This window comes from Schistocerca cancellata, chromosome 2 (genome assembly GCF_023864275.1).
Source record: "Schistocerca cancellata isolate TAMUIC-IGC-003103 chromosome 2, iqSchCanc2.1, whole genome shotgun sequence".
NCBI lineage: Eukaryota > Metazoa > Arthropoda > Insecta > Orthoptera > Acrididae > Schistocerca > Schistocerca cancellata.
In genome coordinates this window covers 79,187,540-79,209,783 of record NC_064627.1, presented here as the reverse complement: position 1 = coordinate 79,209,783, position 22,244 = coordinate 79,187,540, and the positions used below count along the sequence as shown (strand labels likewise).

General features: G+C 47.5%; 1 protein-coding gene across 1 annotated transcript in view; it reads left to right on the top strand.

Annotated features, from left to right (window-relative positions):
* Positions 1-22,244, top strand: part of LOC126151010 (uncharacterized) — a 237,291-nt gene that overhangs the window by 17,092 nt on the left and 197,955 nt on the right. The window contains exon 3 of the mRNA XM_049915914.1: positions 5,795-5,917. Within this exon, the coding sequence (XP_049771871.1) occupies positions 5,795-5,917 (123 nt within the window). The remainder of the gene's footprint in view (positions 1-5,794; positions 5,918-22,244) is intronic.

Sequence of the window (22,244 nt, the reverse complement as noted above, 5' to 3'; positions counted from 1 at the left end):
CATGTCGGCAGCGTATTGGTGAGGCTTTCGTCTTCATGGACGACAATTCGCGCCCCCATCGTGCACATCTTGTGAATGACTTCCTTCAGGACAACGAAGTCGCTCGACTAGAGTGACCAGCATGTTCTCCAGACATGAAACCTATCGAACATAGATAGATTGAAAAGGGCTGTTTATGGACGACGCGACCCACCAACCCTCTTAGGGATGTACGCCAAATCGTCGTTGACGAGTGGGACAATCTGGACAAACAGTGCGTTGATGAACTTGTGGATAGTATGCCACGACCAGTACAGCCATGTTTCAGTGCAAGAGGACGTGCTACTGGGTATTAGAGGTACCGGTGTGTACAACAATCTGGTCCACCACCTCTGAAGGTCTCGCTGTATCGTGGTACTACATGCAAAGTGTGGTTTTCATGAGCAATGAAAAGGACGGACATGATGTTGATCTCTGATGTTGATCCCCGTTCGAATTTTCGGTACAGATTCTGTTAAGCTGTGTCCCACAGCGCCATATTCTGCCTGTTTACATATCACTGTCTTTGAATACGCATGCCTATACCATGGTACTTTGGCACTTGAGTATATATATATATGGATACATCCGCTTGCAAAAGGTGCTTCATGTCTTAAAACAGTTTAGTCATGACAAAGCTTCGGTAATGTGCTGTTACTTAAGTTATGCCCTAAATTAAAATGGACTCGATTCATGACAAACAGATTATTTAAGACCTGAAGATGACAGTAATGCCTGTCGAAGTCGGTAGTCTTAAACAAAAAATATTTATACGATCTTGATCTTAGGATGTTTTTAGTAAATCCCAACCCTAATTTGTAACGTCATTCATCCCATACGTTTTGACTCTCTTCTGTTCCAGTTTTCCCATAATTCATGTTCTATTACCATACAACGCTGTTCTCCAAACGTACAGTCTCAGAAGTTTGTTACTCACACTGAGGCAGATTTTTGATTCTAGTAGATTTCTTTCGGTCATCAATAACATCGTGTCTTGTGTTATCCTGCTACTAAACAGAGCTTCGCCCGTCAGGTGTTATTTTGCTGCCAAAGTAGCTCAGTTTTTCACTTCATCTATTTCGTGGTCATCAGTTTTAATGTTCATTTCATCACTAATTTCATTTCTGCTGTTCCTCATTATTGCTGTCTTTCTTCGCTTTACTATCAATCCACATTGTTTGCTCATTAGACTACAATTCTGTCCAACAATTCGTGCAACTCTTCCTCGATTTTACTGAAGATAGCAATGTCATTAGCGAATCTTATCGTCAATTTTCTTTCACCCAGAATTTTAATCCCAGTATTGGACTTCTCTTTATTTCAATCATTCCTTCTTCAACGTATAGACTGAACAACAGAGCCGAAAGACTGCATCCCTCTCTTATACCGTATTTTTATACGAGCACTTCGTTCTTGGTCTTTCATTCTTAGTGTTCCATCTTGATCCTTAGACTATCGTATATTACACGTCTTTCCCTGTAGCTTACTCCAATTTTTCTCAGAGTTTCGAACATCCTGCATCATTTTACATTGTAGAATTCTTTTTTTAGGTCGATAAACACGTCTTTTTTTTCATCAGTCTTGCTTTCATTACCAAGGGCATCGTCAGAACTGCCTGGTGCCGTCACCTTCCGTTTTCTTTTCCATTCTTCAGTTTATTATTTTTGTCTGCAGTCTGGGTGCGTGAGGTGTTGAGCTCACTGTGCGATAGCTCTCGCATTTGGCTGGCTTTGTTAACTTCTGGATCCTGTGTCCTGTGGATGAAATTCTTCCGGAAGTCTGAAGGTAATGAATGTCAAAGTTGACACTGCCCCTCCTGTACTAATGGCACATGTCTACATCGTAATCTATACTACGACAATATCGTTGCCATTATTTACAGAATGAGATCCACAAAAATTTACGTTACTGGTCTGTGACATTCTTAGACAGCTGATCTAGCACACGAAAGCAATCAGACTGGTATTGAAACTTAGAATCGCATAACTGGGGTGAAAGGAGAGGAAGGAAAATTGGAATTTTGAACATCGTGTTTCATTCCCTCACCTAGTAACCCCATGCTGGCAGCTTCCTGAATCTCGTAGGCATTCAGACGTTGTCTGCACTGATGAGATCCAAATATCGGCTTGCCGTGATGTGATACGATAGTTCCAGTTTCTGGAATATTAGATACAGAGAAACAAGCAACGTTAACCCGATTAGAAATTCAAATACGTCGCTTGCTTCCCGTTATGTTACTGACGAGTGGTCCACTTGTTGTCGATAACGAGAGTCAGCAAAACAGACTATTGCAGGGAAACAACCCAGCGCATACCTTTCTCTGTCCCATGGAAACATCCAGCGTTTGGTAATGGCTTATCGACCAAGGGCTGCTGTTTTCGTACCTGAAGAAAGCACAACGCTTTGGCAGCTCTTCTCGTACTATTTATGTATGCTCCAAACTGTTCCTTCACACTCTGGCAATCCCCTTAATGGTTATCTGTTAACTGACTCACAGAACTAGCCAGGATCACCTGTTTACACATTTTCATGGATGCTCTGGACTGACTGTTTTGAAATTATAGCCCTATCCAACCTCCGAACGGAACTTCTCCTAGCGTATACGTATAACATTAGTAGCATCTCTACGTCTCCTAATCTAAACAATTCCATCTTTTAGTTCAAAAATACCACACAGACGAGAACTGCGGAGTTTCTGGAATCTAATCGACGGAAAACTCTACTCTCATCTCTAACAGAGGTTGAGGGAACCTAGCGCGTTGTTTACCCTAACGTCCAGCCGGAACGCCAGGCGGTGCTGGTTCCCACACTAGATTACTATCATCTTCCTGCGACATATCTAAAGCCAGCATATTTCATTGCACCACTGTAGCTGACGAAACCTCACTTAGTATTAATTCTACCTGTGCAGTCCTGCCTTCTCGCCCTTTCAATATTGCGTTGCATGCAAGCCACATTGTGGCATGTCTATTCATCTGACGCTACTGATCAAAAAGGTTTACATTTTGTTTCCACTTCATGCATGTACGTTGATGTAAGACCAGATACAAAAGGAAATAAGACTGTGAGCCTTCCTTTATAGAGCAGTGTCAAATGTTAGCACAGGCAGTTCTAATTTCAGTCTGTAAGATGTACTGATTCAATGGAACTTCGCCTTATAGACGACATAGGAGACATGCAAATGAAAGAAGTTCCTACCACTAGTTTCTTTTGGCGTCTGATAAGATAATAATCCGAGAATGTCATTCGGTACGTTGTACTCTGAAATAATATATTTTCGTCATTCTCAATCCTTGTGATTGGCACACTACATTTACGTCGGATCAGCAAGTCTGAAAATTACACTGCCTTGTCACTGGGCGTCCACACAGGGTAGGAGTCAAACATGAAATATAGTTAAGGCAGCGGGAGCCAAAGAAACTGTTAGGCATAATATCTTGTACGGACCCCGGGAGCACACAGAAGTGCAGCAACAAGACGTAGCATGGACTCGACTAATGTCTGAAATAGTGCTGGTGGGAAATGACACCAGGAATCGTGCAGGGCTGTCCATAAATTGATAAGAGTACGAGGGGGGGGGGGGGGGGGGAGATCTACCGTGAACAGCATTTTGCAAGGCATCCCAGATACGTTCAATAAAGTTCATGCCTGGGGAGATTGGTGGGCAGTGGAAATGTTTAAACTCAGAGTACTGTTCCTGGACCCACTCTGTAGCAATACTGGACGTGTGGGATGTCGCATTGTCCTGCTGGAATTGCCCAATTAAGTCGGAATTCACAATGGACGTGAATGGATGCAGGTGATCAGACAGGATGCTTACGTACGTGGCACCTGTCAGAGTCGTATCTAGACGCATCAGATGTCTGATATCACCCCAACTGCGCTCGTCCAACACCACCACATCTTGAACATTCCACTGCTGACGTGCACGGTGCATGGGTTCATGAGGTTGTCTCCATACCCATCCGCTCGATGCAATCTGAAAGGAGACTCGTCCAAGCAGGCAACATGTTTCCAGTTATCAACAATTCAGTGTCGGTGTTGACGGGCCCAGGCGAGGCGTAAAGCCTTAGACCGTGCAGTCATTAAGTGTGTACGAGTGAGCCTTCGGCTCCGAAAGCCCATATCAATGATGTTTCGTTCAATGGTCCGCACGCTGACACTTGATGATAGCACAGCATTGAAATCTGCTGCAATTCGCGGAAGGCTACAACTTTTGTCACGCTGAACGATTCTCTTCAGTCGTCGTTGTTCCCGTTCTTACAGAATCTTTTTCTGGCCGCAGTGATGTCAGAGATTTGATATTTTACCGTATTCCTGATATTCACGGTACACTCGTGAAATGGTCGTAGCGGAAAATCCCCACTTCATCTCTACCTGGGAGATTCTCTGTCCCATCGCCCGTGCGCCGACTATAACACCACATTCAGACTGACTTAAATCTTGATTACCTGCCATTTTAGCGGCAGTAATCGATCTAACAACTGCGCCAGACACTGTGATAAATAGGCGTTTCCGACCGCAGCGCCGCATTCTGCCTATTTACATATCTTTGTATTTGAAAACGCATGCCTGTACGAGACTATCAATCAAATTGCGTGCATGTGGAGTATCGTCTCAGTGGCGTGAGTGGATTCGTGATTTCCTCTCAGAGAGGTCACAGTTCGTAGTGATAGACGGTAAATCATCGAGTAGAACAGAAGTGATATCTGGCGTTCTTCAAGGTAGTGTCACAGGCCTTCTGCTGTTCCTGATTTACATAAATGATCTAGGTGATAATCTAAGCAGCCCCCTTAGATTGTTTGCAGATGACCCTGTAATTTACCGTCTAGTAAAATCATCAGACGATCAATTCCAATTACAAAGTGATCCAGAGAGAATTTCTGAATGGTGCGAAAGGAGCAATTGGCACTAAACAAAGAAAAGTGCGAGGTCATACACATGTGTACTAAAAGAAATCCGATAAATTTTGGGTATACGATAAATCGCACAAATCTAAGGGCTGTCAATACGACTAAATACTTGGGAATTACAATTACGAGCAACTTAAACTGGAGAGACCAGATAGATAATATTGTGGGGAAGGTGAAACAAAGTCTGCGCTTTGTTGGCAGAACACTTACAAGATGCAACAAACTCACTAAAGAGACAGCCTACATTACACTTGTCCGTCCTCTGTTGGAATATTGCTGCGCGGTGTGGGGTCCTTACGAGGTAGGATTGACGGAGGACATCGAAAAAGTGCAAAGAAGGGAAGCTCGATTCGTGTTATCAAGCAATAGAGGTGAGAGTGTAACTGATGTGATACGCAAGTTGGATTGGCAGTCACTGAAACAAAGGTGGTTTTCTTTGGGGCGAGATCTATTTACGAAATTTCAATCACCAACTTTCTCTTCCAAAGCCAAAATATTTTGTTGACACCCATGTACGTAGGTAGAAATGATCATCATAATTAAATAAGAGAAATCAGAGCTCGAACGGAAAGATTTTGGCGTTCCTTTTTCCCATGCGCCATTCGAGAGTGGAATGGAGAGAAGTATGAAAATGGTTCGATGAATCCCCAGCAGGCAGTTAAGTGTAAATAGCAGAGTAACCATGTAGATGTAGATGTAGAGATTCTTTGGTGCTTCACTGTGATACATCAACCTATCCACGCATCGTGTAGAAGACTGTTCTGTTGAAAATCATGTGGGCTGTCGGTTTGGTGGCGCGCGTTGACGCCCCCGCCAGAGCGGAGCACACGCCTCGGCTGACGCCCGCCGCCTTGCTGTTGCAGACAGCCCGTCCTTCGCCATCAGCCGCACGCCCGGCTTCGGCTTCCCGCTGCTGGAGGGCATGGCCGTCTCCCTCAAGTGCGACGTCGACTCCAACCCGCCGTCCAGCCCCGTCTGGGTCAAAGGTGAGCCGAGCGCCGCGCGCCGCGCGCAGCCGGAACCCTCTGCCAGTCCCCGCTTGCCGCGTGCTGCGTACGCCACCCACAAGCCTGTAATTCTTGATCCTTCACGACCACCCCACACATATTGAAACGTCCCCTTTGAACATTTATACAAAACTGTGCTTAAACTGACACACAATATTTTTTTAGCGCAACGCAATCTGACTTTCAGAAATCCCTACAAAGGAATGGCCCTGACTAACATTAACCTGTACCTTTCACAAATCACTTACCTCACCAAAAATCTTCGTTACTCGAACTACTGCAATACAGCGAGCGCCACTACTGCCAGCTAAATAAAAGATTCAAACTACTGAAGGCAATACAGTGAGCGCCACTACTGCCAGCTAAATAAAAGATTCAAACTACTGAAGGCACTAACTACTGATAGGCATAGTTAGCTAATGAAAGATTTTAATAGAGAACAAACAATGTATTTACCTTAATAATCATAATATATATGCCATCCAGTCTTACAAATTTCAAGTCTCCGCCATTTCTCTCCCCGCATCCACCACTGCTGGCGGCTCACCTCCAACTGTGCAACGCTACGCGCTGTTCACGTCCAGCTGCCGCTGCCCAACACTACAATTGCAGACAACAATGCAAACTAGCCACAGACTGCACACAGCACAGCCAGTGATTTTCATACAGAGAGCGCTACGTGGCGGCGGCGTTAGCAATATAAGAACCTAAACAGCCTACTTACAATATTACAATGAGGATCTTACCACTCGTTAACATTCTTATTCCAACATTATTTGACAGGTGTCGCTATTTTCAAGCCTGTGCTTTACATACATCATGTCATAAAAAAAAAAAACAGGAAAAGAAACAAACGCCGAAGACGTCTTTCCTGTACGAAGCGTACAACTGTATATTTTGTCTGAAATGACCCGTGAGATGCCTCAGATGATTTCGTAACCACTAAAAAAGTTTCTTTTAACAAGAAAGAAGCAGAAAAATCAAAAAGTTTTGGGGTCGTAATTCCGATAATGTTTCAGCTTATGTCATCATGGCCGGTTGCCTATTAAACATATTATAAAATCTACGAAATCGGTTTTGTTTGCGCTTGCATGTTGGCAACACGATGAACAGATGTCTGAAGTGTATACTGCTGTCCCGCTTTACGAGGCAGTTCACGTCAGTGAGTTCACTTGAATTAAATGCACGTATCGACATTTGCTACGTTAGAAATGGTCGTCATACTGAACAGCTGTATTTTTGTTTAAGAACTTGGAGAGATGGTCTGTCCACAGATGTGTGCCTATCTTTCGGTGTCTTGTAGTCTTCCTGCAGCTGTCTTCTGAAACCCCAGAAGGAGTTATGGATCTTCCTCTGGAACAGAATCTCTGGCCGAGCTCTACCCCCGTCCTTGCTCCACTTTCTCTCCGTACAGGAGAGTGGCCCTTAGCACAGTGGAAACGCCGGCCGGAGTGGCCGTGTGCTCCTAGGCGCTACAGTCTGGAGCCGAGCGACCGCTACGGTCGCAAGTTCGAATCCTGCCTCGGGCACGGATGTGTGTGCTGTCCTTAGGTTAGTTAGGTTTAATTAGTTCTAAGTTCTAGGCGACTGATGACCTCAGAAGTTAAGTCGCATAATTCTCAGAGCCATTTGAACCATTTTGAACCACAGTGGAAACTCTCCTGAAGTTGATGTGGTAACACGTAAGCACGACTGTGGAGCTGCCACTGTTGCCTGGGCTAAAGTAGTGAGAAACGTGTTCGCTGCCTTAACAGGAGAACTACTGGCAGAGGTCAGTTGATCACTTTTTCATTTTAAGATACGAATTTCTTTCGTGTTAAAATTATGGTGGCACTTCCAAGTATTTTAGGTAAAAGTATTAAATCTTTATCGTAAGTGACTGAAAGTAGCATGGAGGCCGCCGCGGAGTATTGTGGTAACAGCACTGTCTGTCGGAAACGCCATGTCGATATTTAGGGCTCAACAACAGGTGCGTCCGACCCCGGTAGCTGAGTGGTCAGCACGACAGAATGTCAATCCTAAGGGCTCGGTTTCGGTTCCCGGCTGGGTCGGAGATTTTCTCCGCTCAGGGTGTTGTGTTGTCCTAATCATCATCATTTCATCCCCATCGACGCGCAAATCGCCGAAGTGCCGTCAGATCGAAAGACTTGCACCCGGTGAACGGTCTACCCAACTGGAGTCCCTAGTCAGACGAAATTTACATTTTTAACGAAAGGTGCGCTAGTGAGGTGTGTAGCGAGGATAGCTGAGCATAGCAGTAAACTGCCCTGCGCAGCAAAGGACGATGTAGTATGGGGGTCGTTACCACCACATTCGAGCGAGACTCTTTCCAATGGATGTCGTGACAAGACATAACGTTTTAGAGAAGCAAATGGGCAGTAAAGGAATATAATGAATTTGAGGACAGGACGTCGTTCGAATCGGTGAGTCGGTCACTGCTGAGTAGCCAGCCGCACCACGACGGCGGAGCACCGCAGGATCGTGGGACGACTGGGCAGCGTCATCAGCGGCCTCCGGTTCGTGGCCAGGCTGCGTCTGCCGCCGACCCTGCTGCCGAGGCACCGCAGACCTGCCGCCGTCGACGCTGTGTCCCAGGGACGGACTCGGCGTCACAACGCCAGTCGCCGTCCGCTGCCTGTCCGGGGGACGCGGGTCGAGACCCGCACACAGCCACCTCTGCCATCGGGGAGGAGAGAGCAGTGGCACCGCCGCCGGGTGTGTCGCAGCTGGCCGTGGCCTGGCATTCGTCACTGGGCCGGAGTACTGACGCAGCCGACACCAGCTGCTCCATTCAGAGCTCACCACGGGAGACGTGCCTGCTTCATGTAGACTTGAACATAAAATGAAGCTATATTGTTAAATTGATCATAGCGTCGGCACTGGTTCCGCACCACCTATAACAGCACCACACACACGCCAACTCCTACAGAGGTGCCACTGCAGAGTGCTCCATAAAATTGTCTACTCCTCTGAGTTTATGAATTTTAATTGTTTTAGGGAATATTTCATTTTCCTTAATTGTCTTAATTGGCACCCGATCGTGTTTAATGGACAACTTCTCACAGAAATGCATTTTACCTGGTTCATTTACCGTTTTTTTAGACGACTTCACGTAACGTCGCGTGATTCAATCACTGAGCACCAGCCGCATGGACTAGGTCGCGTTGCCACGGTTCGCGCGGCTATCACCGTCAGTGGTTCCAGTCCTCCCTCGGGTATGAGTGTGTATGTTGTCCTTAGTTTAAGTCACATTAAGTAGTGTGTAAGCCTAGGGACCTATGACGTCAGCGGTTTGGTCCCATAGGAACTTACAACAAATTTCCATTGAGCACCTCATTGTTGTCAGTATCAGTTCAACTGGTAACTGTACTGGATCGCTATCACAGTCGTGGCCTCTGGAAGCTGATAATAAATGACTGGCTGGTAACAGAAACTAATGTTAGGTATTTCCTGAATGTTTCTTTTTTTTATTATTTGAGGAAAGATGAAACAGTCTGGAACCGCGAGACGGCTATGGTCGCAGGTTCGAAGCCTGCCTCGGTCATGGATGTGTGTGATGTCCTTGGGTTGGGTAGGTTTAAGTAGGTCTAAGTTCTAGGGGACTGATGACCTCTGATGTTAAGTCCCATAGTGCTCAGAGCCATTTGAATCATGAAACGAGAACAACGGATACTAGCCTGGAAGAACATCTCACGGAACCTTAAGATAGGGGAGAATATGATGTGTTGGCAAATGTGCCAACACCTTGTAGATAGAGGAGGCCGAAATGCACGCTATAATCTAACGCAGACGGGCGTGAGGTCTGGAACAGGATACGTAATGAATGCTATAAAGAAAAGTACGTAGCTGCTGAAATACTTAACTTTTAATCCATCATTTGTATACAGCATTCTTGATGATACAAGTGAGACTCTCTCTAGATATGGTTAATGGCGCCTTGCTAGGTCGTAGCCATGGACTTAGCTGAAGGCTATTCTAACTATCTCTCGGCAAATGAGAGAAAGGCTTCGTCAGTGTAGTCGCTAGCAAAGTCGTCGTACAACTGGGGCGAGTGCTAGTACGTCTCTCTAGACCTGCCGTGTGGTGGCGCTCGGTCTGCAATTACTGACAGTGGCGACACGCGGGTCCGACATGTACTAATGGACCGCGGCCGATTTAAAGCTACCACCTGGCAAGTGTGGTGTCTGGCGGTGACACCACAGAATACATCAGACACGTTCCTAACTTCTATAAGGCTGTCAAAAGAACTGAAATATAGAGATGCAAGCGTTGGTTGTACTGTGAACGGGACTGGAGCGGAAGTGCCACCACTGTGAGAAAAGAACAAAGTCTACGTCATTCAAGTGCTACTAAGGGAAGACTAAGAAAAATGTGGTCGTTCATACTTCTGTGGATTGAATTGTAACAGTCGATGCGGCTGCAGGAAAGAAAACTCTAGAAACAGCCAACTTTTATAAAACACCAAATTCGCCGAAGATGTGATACATCAAATCTCACGCAAATGTGGCATAAGAGCCAGGTGTTGGCCCATACATGTTTTCAGTAACGTTCTAGATGTGGCTACGATCAACGACCACACCTTATACAAGTTGATAACCGACTATACGATCTCTCAACGCACCTTAGTAATGAAAGCTATAAAAGAACTAGTGATAACAATTGGGAATTCTTCTCGCCCTCAGCTGTTCTAGACTCCATCCACTTTCACTGGCGATAGGTAGAATAGGTGTTAAACAAAATATAGTGCTATAGCTAGAGAGATGTTGAATGAAACGAATTTGGCTGTCAAGAGAGAAACGCGTGAAGCCTTCAACGACTACCGTAGCAGAATACTGTCAAATAATCCTTCACACAACTCAAGACTCTTAGTGGTACCAAGATTACTGTCCAGTCACTGGCGAATGAGACAGGAACTGACACTGAGGATGTTACCTACTCTTAAACTATGATCTACCGTAGACCCCTCGAAGGCGTAGCTGAAGTGATCCTCAAATCTACTGTTCAATGTCCTTGACATCGATTTGTTGTAGAATCTTAGAACATTTTCTGAGCTTAAGCATAATGAGGTGTCTCGAACCGAATGACCTCCTCCATGCCATCCAGTATGCATTCCGAAAACATCGATCGTATGAAACACAACTTGCACTTTTCTCACGTGACGTATTGAAAGCTTTGGATCAATATAGACGTTTAGATGCAGTATATTATTTCGACATTTAGATGCAGTATATAATTTCCAGAAAACATTTGGCTCAGTACCACACGTATGCTTGTAGTCAGAAGTATAATCATATGGAATATCAAGTGAAATTCGTGACTGGATTGAGGATTTTCTGTTAGGGAGAACGCAGCACGTTATCGTGGCTGGAGAATCATCGTCAGATGTAGAGTAACTTCAGGTGTGCTTTATGGAAGTGTTTTGAGGCTCTTGCTGATCAAGTTGTGTATTAATGATCTTGCACACAATATTAACTTTTTGGAGTTGATCAGTTATCTACAATGAAACTGTGTGAAAGAAGCTGCGTAAATGTTCAGTTAGACAAAATTCCCAAGTGATGCATCGATTGGTAACTGGCTTCAAATCTTCAAAAATGTAAAACTGAACATTTTACGAAATGAAAAATGTAGTACGTAAACAATATTTTATTAAAAATAATCTCCATTGCTGTTTATACACTCCTGGAAATTGAAATAAGAACATCGTGAATTCATTGTCCCAGGAAGGGGAAACTTTATTGACACATTCCTGGGGTCAGATACATCACATGATCACACTGACAGAACCACGGGCACATAGACACAGGCAACAGAGCATGCACAATGTCGGCACTAGGACAGTGTATATCCACCTTTCGCAGCAATGCAGGCTGCTATTCGCCCATGGAGACGATCGTAGATTTGCTGGATGTAGTCCTGTGGAACGGCTTGCCATGCCATTTCCACCTGGCGCCTCAGTTGGACCAGCATTCGTGCTGGACGTGCAGACCGCGTGAGACGACGCTTCATCCAGTCCCAAACATGCTCAATAGGGGACAGATCCGGAGATCTTGCTGGCCAGGGTAGTTGACTTACACCTTCTAGAGCACGTTGGGTGGCACGGGATACATGCGGACGTGCATTGTCCTGTTGGAACAGCAAGTTCCCTTGCCGGTCTAGGAATGGTAGAACGATGGGTTCGATGACGGTTTGGATGTACCGTGCACTATTCAGTGCCCCCTCGACGATCACCAGTGGTGTACGGCCAGTGTAGGAGATCGCTCCCCACAACATGATGCCGGGAGTTGGCCCTGTGTGCCTCGGTCGTATGCAGTCCTGATTGTGGCGCTCACCTGCACGGCGCCAAACACGCATACGACCATCATTGGCACCAAGGCAGAAGCGACTCTCATCGCTGAAGACGACACGTCTCCATTCGTCCCTCCATTCACGCCTGTCGCGACACCACTGGAGGCGGGCTGCACGATGATGGGGCGTGAGCGGAAGACGGCCTAACGGTGTGCGGGACCGTAGCCCAGCTTCATGGAGACGGTTGCGAATGGTCCTCGCCGATACCCCAGGAGCAACAGTGTCCCTAATTTGCTGGGAAGTGGCGGTGCGGTCCCCTACGGCACTGCGTAGGATCCTACGGTCTTGGCGTGCATCCGTGCGTCGCTGCGGTCCGGTCCCAGGTCGACGGGCATGTGCACCTTCCGCCGACCACTGGCGACAACATCGATGTACTGTGGAGACCTCACGCCCCACGTGTTGAGCAATTCGGCGGTACGTCCATCCGGCCTCCCGCATGCCCACTATACGCCCTCGCTCAAAATCCGCCAACTGCACATACGGTTCACGTCCACGCTGTCGCGGCATGCTACCAGTGTTAAAGACTGCGATGGAGCTCCGTATGCCACGGCAAACTGGCTGACCCTGACGGCGGCGGTGCACAAATGCTGCGCAGCTAGCGCCTTCGACGGCCAACACCGCGGTTCCTGGTGTGTCCGCTGTGCCGTGCGTGTGATCATTGCTTGTACAGCCCTCTCGCAGTGTCCGGAGCAAGTATGGTGGGTCTGACACACCGGTGTCAATGTGTTCTTTTTTCCATTTCCAGGAGTGTACATTTCTCCCACCTCTCCAGCAGGTTATAAATGCCACCACAAAAAAGACAGTTATTTTCAAGCGAACGAGCCATCGAGCCATTTTCGTACTTTCTCACTCGAACTGAAGCGTTGTTCAGCGAGAGCGTGTCCTAGTTATGCAAATATATGACAATTGGAAGGAACGAACTCTGGAGAATAAGCCTCATGCCCTTGTATGTTCCAACTGAACGCCTCGATCGTTTTCCTGACCAGTTTTGCTTTGTCAGATGGGGCGTTGTCATGGATCAATAAGACTTCGTGTTGCCTTTTTCCATACTACGGTTATTTCTCGCATAATGCTCCATTTATATCGATCATTCGCTGTTGGTAGCGCCAGTGTTAACGGTCTCACCAGGTTTTAGCAGCTCATAATGAACGATATCTTTCTCATCACACAAACACAGAGCATTGTATTCTTTCCAAAGCGATTTGGTCTTTCCGTGGATGCCGATGGTTTGTCTGGATTCACCCATGATTTACGACGCTTAGGTTCCATTTTTCATTGCTTGCCATTATTAGATGGAGAAACGGCATTTGTTTTGTATCTGAGGAGCAGCATTTCCGATGTGGTCTTTCGAGTTGCTTGCTGTCTTTCATTCAGTACATGAGGAATCAATTTTCCCATTTTGTCCACCTTTGCCATAGACTTCAACCGAAGAGAAACGGCTTTCTGCGTCACATTTAATAGTTCCGCGAGTTCCTGTTGAGTTTATAATCTTCATCCAATAAGGCCTGCACTTTGTTATCTTCAAACTTTTTCGGTGGTTTCCTGCACTCGTCGTTTCTCACGTCAAAATCACCATATATTAATTTTTGGCCAGCCGCGGTGACCGAGCGGTTCTGCGCGCTTCAGTCCGGAACCGAGCGACTGCTACGGTCGCAGGTTCGAATCCTGCCTCGGGCATGGATGTGTGTGATGTCCCTAGGTTAGTTAGGTTTAAGTAGTTCTACGTTCTAGGGGACTGATGACCACAGATTTTTGGAACCACTCGAAACACTGTGTTTTCCCAAGAGCATGTTTGCCGAAATCTCCGACAAGCTTTCAATGCGATTCTGCAGCAGTTTTCTTCAAATGGTAACACAAAACCTATGCTGTCCGCAAATTGTTTTTCGTTGGCACAGAAATCGACATTTTTACGGGTTTGAAACAGATACCGATGTATGGAACTTGGGTTACTGTATGTTGACATTCGTCGTCAGCCGTTACAGGAAGCAGATGACGCTGCAGACGCGATCTCAGTGCCCTACGCTGATGGCTAGCACCATCTATTGGGGAAATTCCGGTTTCATACTACTACACGTGGTAGACGAGGTAGACGAAGGATCGTCTAAAGGTGCTAAACGAACAGCTAGCTAAACTGGATTGTGCAAAAAAGACAAAACTAAAGATAATTGTTTTACATGTAAACAAACTGCATGCAGTTCATGTTTAACCAAACGGACCTGAAATTCTCTGAACATATATAGAGTTCTTCATATACGAGTCCGTGTGCCTAGTAAAGCATTACGCATTTGTTACTATATGAAAGTACAATTAGTGAATAGCTAAGCATTCGAGGGTTGGATTTCCTCACTTCTTCATCGAGGACTCGCACTGCCTGGGCTACTCTCAGGGTGTAGCTTCGACGTAGAAGAGCCCCACCTTTTCCTTGCCGTGCCGTCTGCTCGCCGTCACTACTGTTCGCCGCCGCCGCCGCCGCCGCCGCCGCCGCTGTTCGGTCGCTGCCTGCTGCCACCGCCTTGTCGCCGCCACCGCCGCCTCGTCACCGCCTGCCGGTGCTCGCCGCCGACGCCGCCGCCTGGTCCCCCCCGCCGCCGCCGCCCTTCTCGCGCGCCGCCACCATGTCCCAACCCACCACCACTATCATCTTCATCTCTCCCTCCGCTGCTCCAACCACTATCACATGGGGCTCATCCTCCAACCCCCTTCCCGTCCTTCCTTCTCTCCCTGTCCACTTGACCCCTGCGCCACTTTCGGCTGTAACCACCCCCAACTCCTCCTCCCCTATCACTGTCGCCCCATCGACAGCTACTGATTTTCCGCCGCTCCCTGCACCGCCTCCGACAGGCTCCAAGACAGCACGGATTTCGGCTCGACGTTCCACAGTCTCTGTGACACCCACGCCCACCCCCCCCCCCCATCTGCGTCATCCGCTGCTCAGGGTGGACCTCCCCCTGACATCTCCCCATGCAACCCGGTCGTGACCACGAAACCTTTAAAGCGCCCGAATGTTGACCCTTCCCCCGAAATCTCCTCCAAATAACCCCCAATCCCCATGACCCACCCACCCCCATGGACGCGACTCCGACCCCCGCCCATGCCACACCTGCCACCCACACCTTTGTCCTCACCAATCCTGACTCTGAATTCCTTGATGCCCGCTCCCTCACCCTCGCCATCCAGAAATACTACCCCAATGCCCCCATCTCCCTTCTGATTCCTCGCAAGGACTCGGTCCTCATTAAATCCCCCAATGCTTCCTTCCACACCGATCTCCTCTCCCGCATCCCCCGTATCCAATTTGGCCAACGTGCAACCCTCACCCACTACCACACCCCGTCCTCTCCCCATCAGCCTCAACCTCCCCGACGTCTGCCAACCTTCACCGCTGTGATCACGAAGCTTAGCCCCGTGATAACAGAGGCTGAGGTGTTGGCGGAACTCGACTCCCGGCCCAACATTGAAATCCGCTCGGCCTGTCGCATCTTCAATGATGCCGGGCCGACTTTTCTCATGCAGATATTCACCGAATCCTCCTCCTCCATAGACCGCCTCCTCATCGAGGGAGCCCTCATCTACAATCGCCGTCATAAGGTGAAGGTGGACCCCTCCTGTTCCCCAGTTCAATCCTACCACTGCCAACGCTGTCTCACATATAACAAGCACGTTCCCTCTGTCTGCAAGAATCCCCCTACTTGTCCCCACTGCAAAGCTTTACACTTCCTCAAGAATTGCCCCAAACTCACCTCTCCCCCCTCCTGCAACACTTGCAATGAACCACATCCTACCTACTCCTCGAAGTGTAAAGTGAAACCTCCACCCGTCACCCCTGAGCTCACCGTCCCAGTCCATCCTGTTGATGACCCCATCCACCCCAACAACTCGCTCCGCCCTCTACCTACTGCCGAGGACATCATCCGTTTCATCACCATTGTGCTCCAAAACATCCACCCCTTCCAGCGCTCCCACACTCTTTCCCAAATCGCCCTCACTGCCTATTCCATCTTCCATCTTACCACCTATGCCACATACTCCCACAACCAGGCCCACTTCACCTTCACCCCCCCCTCACCACCCTTGTCTAACTCTCTCCTCCCATGGTACAACAACCCTACCATCTCCTGTACCACAACATTCGCTCCCTGCCCACCCACAAATTCCTCTTCCTCCACACCCTCCATCAGCACCACATGGATGCCTTCATCCTAAATGAAACCTTCCTTCAACCCCGTATCTCCATCTCCACAGCTCCTTACACCCTTCACCGCACCGATAACCTGTACCCTCTGGCACATGGCGGAGTTGCTATAGGCCACCTCAAGCACCTCTCTGTCCAGCCCCAACCTCTCCTTAACAATCCTGCTGAGCATCTCACCCTCAGCCTCTTCTTCCCCACCCTTACCATCACCTGTGCCACCATTTATATCCGCCCTCGCACCCCAATCCCATACGATTTCCTGGCCCACATTGCCCCCACCTTCTCCACCTATGTGATTGCCGTCGACCTCAATATCCCCAGCCATGATCCTGCCGACCTCCAGTGGTGGCATCAGTTTCTCACCACCCTCCGGGGAGACCTGGTTCCCCTGCCTCAGCACACCCGACCCGAATCCAACACCACTCCTGATGTGGTCCTTGACACTCCCAAACTCCTTGGGCGCATTGCCGCAGATGTCCTTGACCTCATTGACAGTGACCATGCTCCTGTTCTCCTCACTATCTCTAATGGTCGCCATCCTCGCAACGCTCCTTGCCCTGACGTCCCTCCTAAACTTGTCCATGATTACTCCTGTGCCAACTGGGATGCCTACAGGGACTCCATTCACACCCAGGTTAATGGCCCGACCTTACCCTCCAATCTCCTGATGACATCTCTCGCACTGCTGCCTTCCTGCACCAGACCATGTCTGACGCCGTCGCCACCCATATCCCCACCAAAACTATCCACCCTCACTGCCCCGCCCTGCCTCCACAGGCCGTCCTTCTCCTTCGAGAGTCCCGCCGCCTCTACCGCTATTTTCTCAGCACTCGTGACCGGGATACACCTACCCGCCACCAGCAATTACAACGACACATCCGCAACCTGCTTACTGCGAAGAAACGCCGTGCCTGGCGCCAGACATGTACACAACTCAACACCACGCTCCCCATAAACTCTTCCAAGTATTGGTCTGCTTTCCACCGCCTTACTGGGAACCGCCCCACCCCCCAGTGCCCTCTCCTCCTTAATGACCGTCCCTTTCCTGACAAGGCCAACCACTTTGCCTCTCACCTCTCCGATGTTTTTTCCATCCCAGATTATCCCCACTTTGACTATTCCCTCTTCCCTGACGTCATGGACCATACGAATACCTCTGTTCCTCCCCTTGCTCCTAGCTTCCAGTACTTGGGCCACACACCACCATCTGAACTTAACACTCCCATCACTACACAGGACATCAGCCTCACACTCCGCACTAAACGCAACACTGTTCTCGGCCACGTCTGCATTACCTACCGCCACCTCAAACACTGCCCTCCCTCTTTCCTTTCAATCCTTGCCACCCTCTACAATGTCATCCTTGCCACTGGCTTCTATCCCGACCTGTGGAAAACCTCCCATATCCTGATGTTCTCCAAACCCAACAAGCCTCCATCTGATGCCTCTTCGTATCGCCCTATCTGTCTCACATTGGTGTTCAGCAAGCTCTTGGAATCCATCCTTTCCTGGCGCATCCATCACCACCTCCGCCAAAACCACCTCCTCCCAAACACCCAACGTGGCTTTCGACCTTACTTCTCTGCTGATGACCAACTCCTCTGCCTCACTCATCTCCTCTCCCTCCATCTTAACTCCCGTCGCTCTGCCATTTTTGTCTTCCTTGACCTCGTAAAGGCCTACGACCGTGTCTGGCATCCCGGTTTCCTGATTAAACTCCAAACCTACGCCCTTCCTATCAACTACATCTGTCTGATGGCCTCCTTCCTCTCCCACCGCCCCTCCTATGTTACCATCCATAATGCCAATTCCCACACCTTCTACCCTTCTGCAGGTGTGCCCCAGGGCTCTGTCCTCTCCCCTCTCCTCTACCTCCTGTACACGGCAGTTATGCCCCAACCCCCTCCCCCCCACCAGTACACCTCTCGCAGTATGCTGATGACACCGCATTCCTCGCAGTCACTCCTACCCTCCAACGGTCCCAACGCCTTCTCCAGAATCATCTTGATCCTTTTTGCTGCATGGTGTAACCAGTGGCTCCTGAAACTCAATCCTTCCAAGACCCAGGTAATCATCATAGGTCGTACCACTCGCTCCTTCCTGCTCCTGGAATTGTGTGTTTACTATGTTACTTGTCTGATTCCTGTGTCTTTTATTAATGTTGCCAACCCCTTTTGCTTTCTGTTTTAACTTTCTGCAGTTTCCGCCATATTACACTTGACGTCACCGTTTTATCGCCTGTTTTTCTTGTTTCTTTTCTTCTTCCGTTTTTTAAAATAAAAGTCTGTAGGCTGTAGAGCAGCGTACTAAACTGCTGCCAGCCCGCCCCCTTCGGGGGGAATTGAAAATCAATAAAGGAAAAAAAAAGAATAGCTAAGCAATTCTATGTTACAACATTTGTCATCTAGTATAATATGATGTAAAACACAAACACGGAAAGTACAAGTAACTTCATGTACCTTTAATACAGTGTCACATACTTCTGTATGGTGTTACACAAAACTAAAATTTAACCGACTAAAATAAAAATATTCCTGTTGTGGATTGGCAAGAGAGCCAACCCACTATGAGAGGAAACTGAAAGGCACGCGTTTTAGCTCACGCAGGCTGGCGTGAGGTCTGGACAAGGAAGTTGGACTTTAGCAAAAAAGGACGTAGCTGTTGGAATACTTAACTTTAATCCGTAAATTGTGAACATCGCTCTTGACGGTACATGTTTTACAGCATCAATAGTAACTGGTAATGGCGCCTTGCTAGGTCGTAGCAAATGACGTAGCTGAAGGCTATGCTAACTATAGTCTCTGCAAATGAGAGCGTATTGTGTCAGTGAACCATCGCTAGCAAAGTCGGCTGTACAACTGGGGCGAGTGCTAGGAAGTCTCTCTAGACCTGCCGTGTGGCGGCGCTCGGTCTGCAATCACTGATAGTGGCGACACGCGGGTCCGACATATACTAACGGACCGCGGCCGATTTAAAGGCTACCACCTAGCAAGTGTGGTGTCTGGCGGTGACACCACAGTTCCCACATTTATTGCATATTGCATTGGATAAGTAATAAAACAATATTAAAGAGAATATTTACGAAATATCGCTACGCTTTGTAGAGAAAAGAGAAAAGTAGTAAACAGATTAGAAGCCTTAGCGGTCAATTGGCTTCTATTTAAAATGTTAGGAGATAGTACTAATAATTTAAGACTGCGTGACTTTGTTGTGTACCCCAACAACAATTAATGGTGTTGATAATATCAGCACGTAATTGCGTCAGTGTAAGACCCTTTGTTTTGTTACCCTCGGATCATTAACCTCATCCACACTGTTGGCCTGTAATGTAGTACCATACCCTTACATAATTCTTAAATATTTTGCCGTAGTTGTTGGAGATGATTTTTGAAAAAAGTTGTCTTAATTTTTATTTTATGACAAGGTCAAACGGCATTGTGTAATCTCTGATGAAATGCCTATTCATACTTTATATTCCTGTCGAAAAGTTCCTTTCGATCAATTGTGCAGCACTGAAAAGTTACCACAGCTGCTCTTTCACAGGCAGCAGAAGCTACTCTATGCCCATCTGATATCTTGTGTAACTTACCCTGATCTTATAGATGGTGTTGGTTTCCGAAACACTTGTGAGGCGCCAGCAGACTGCGTGGGAGTGTTGTTGCTGGGGTGGAACTCTGCTGCCACAGCCACTCGCCCCCCATCACAAAGCCCAACCCATCCCCTCCCCCTTCAAGGAGGATCGGCCATTGAGCATTGGATGCATCGGCCAAACATTCTTTGACAAATCATATATTCGGCAAGACATTTCGTGAACTCGTTCTTCTCCTATTGGTAGAAACAATGGTTCAGTTTTGAACGCTAATTGCAAACCTTCAGTAAGGAACCTGCCTGATCTCTAATATAATTTAATGTAAGTGCACGCTCCTCTGTTCCGCAGACAGATTCTGCAAAGGCCATGTTCGTATGAGATGCAGGAGAGAGAATAGGAATTAGTCTTCCATTTGGTGAACATTCAGCTTTTCATCATCTGGTTTTTGAACTCTGTGTCAATTACAGCAGACAAATACTGCTTAGTGTCCCAAACATTTGTCGTCAGTGGTCTGTGAGTAGCCATATGTTGCACGTGACAGCTGATATAAAGTCACGACGTCTCAGTGGGACCAGACACTAGTAATTTCAGGATTCCCAGACGAGTATACCTTACTGCCATGAAGACTACGCGTTGCATGATCAAACTTCTCCGTGGTCGCTAACGCGATTACTGACACGAAGTTCCCAAACAAGAGACCAGGACTCAGCGAGCAACAAATGCGATCCTGCGTTCGACTGTGCAAACTATTTGAGAGCAAAATGTGAGCTAAGAGTAAACCGAAGAAAGTAAAAGTGGTAAAACTGAAATTGGTGACTGTTATGACGATACAAAACTTCCTCAGGAGTTCGCGGATATGTAAAACTGCCACTGAGTGTTAAAGCATCACTTGATGCACTAGTTAACAAACTATTCTCTTGAAGTACAACGTTCAGCATTTACAAAAGTACATTTCCGTGTGTGAAATGGTTGAAATGGCTCGAAGCACTATGGGACTTAACATATGAGGTCATCAGTCCCCTTGACGTAGAACTACTTAAATCTAACTAACCTAAAACATCACACACATCCATGCCCGAGGAAGGATTCGAACCTGCGACCGTAGTAGCAGCGCGGTTCCGGACTGAAGCGCCTAGAACCACTCGGCCACCGCGGTCGGCTTCCATGTGAGACTTGAATAAATCTTGAGTCTTACTAGATGATGTCGACTGCTTCAGTTCAGTTCACAAACAGGGCTGTATTGACTTCCTTGTGCGGGCGCTGCTGTGATTAGAGAGAGTGGCTGCCTACTTCAGCCTCTCTCATATGTCACTGCGGATTGCAGCAAGACATTGCTCAAATCTGTGGCATCGATGTGCATTGGTGACTTGGGTGTGGTGCCCAGTCTTTAGTCGCTACCACAGTGACAAATCCTAACATGAGATGGGAAATCATATCATAGACAAATTTGGTTACCGTGGAAGAAAAATAATGCATGGTGCTCGGAGCAAGAAGGACATACGAAGCTTACTACTAACACTGGCAGAGAGAGAATTCTTCATCCAAATAAATCTAGAAGTATCAAATACGGGCCTGAAGTTGATGAATAAACTCTCAACATGAACATTTGGAACACAGCACGGCATGACAGAGAATTATAGACTGTGAAAGAAGAGAATCTATACATTTGAGATGTGTTACGGAAGGACGACGAAAACGATGTGAAGTGGTTGTACACCATGGACGAAACAGAAGTGGCCCGAAAAATATTCCACGCTACTTAAAAATAGGTGACTCAACTTATCTGCTACTAGGGCAGATGATGTAGGTTGGGTTGCGTGTCATAAGGCGCATGGGATATTTTTCGGGCCAGTTTTATTTTTCCCAACTAGCATAAAAAACGACAAATAGGTTATGTGGGGACAGGATGATCCGGCATTCATTAAGTATGGTACTTGAGGGTGCAGACAAAATGAGGGCGTTCACTAGGTCGTGGTATTGGAGGAGTGGACAAAAGTCTTAAGGGAAGGCAGAGACAGTAAAAACAAATGAGAATGTTAAGGCGGAGAGACTGGCACAGAGGACGAAATGGAGGCATGCTGCACCAAACCAGTCGGGTGACTGGAGACTCTTAAGCAATACAGCACGCCGTCTCACCAGTGTAGGGGTGGCATAGACACTGTGTCTGTGGAATTTCCTTT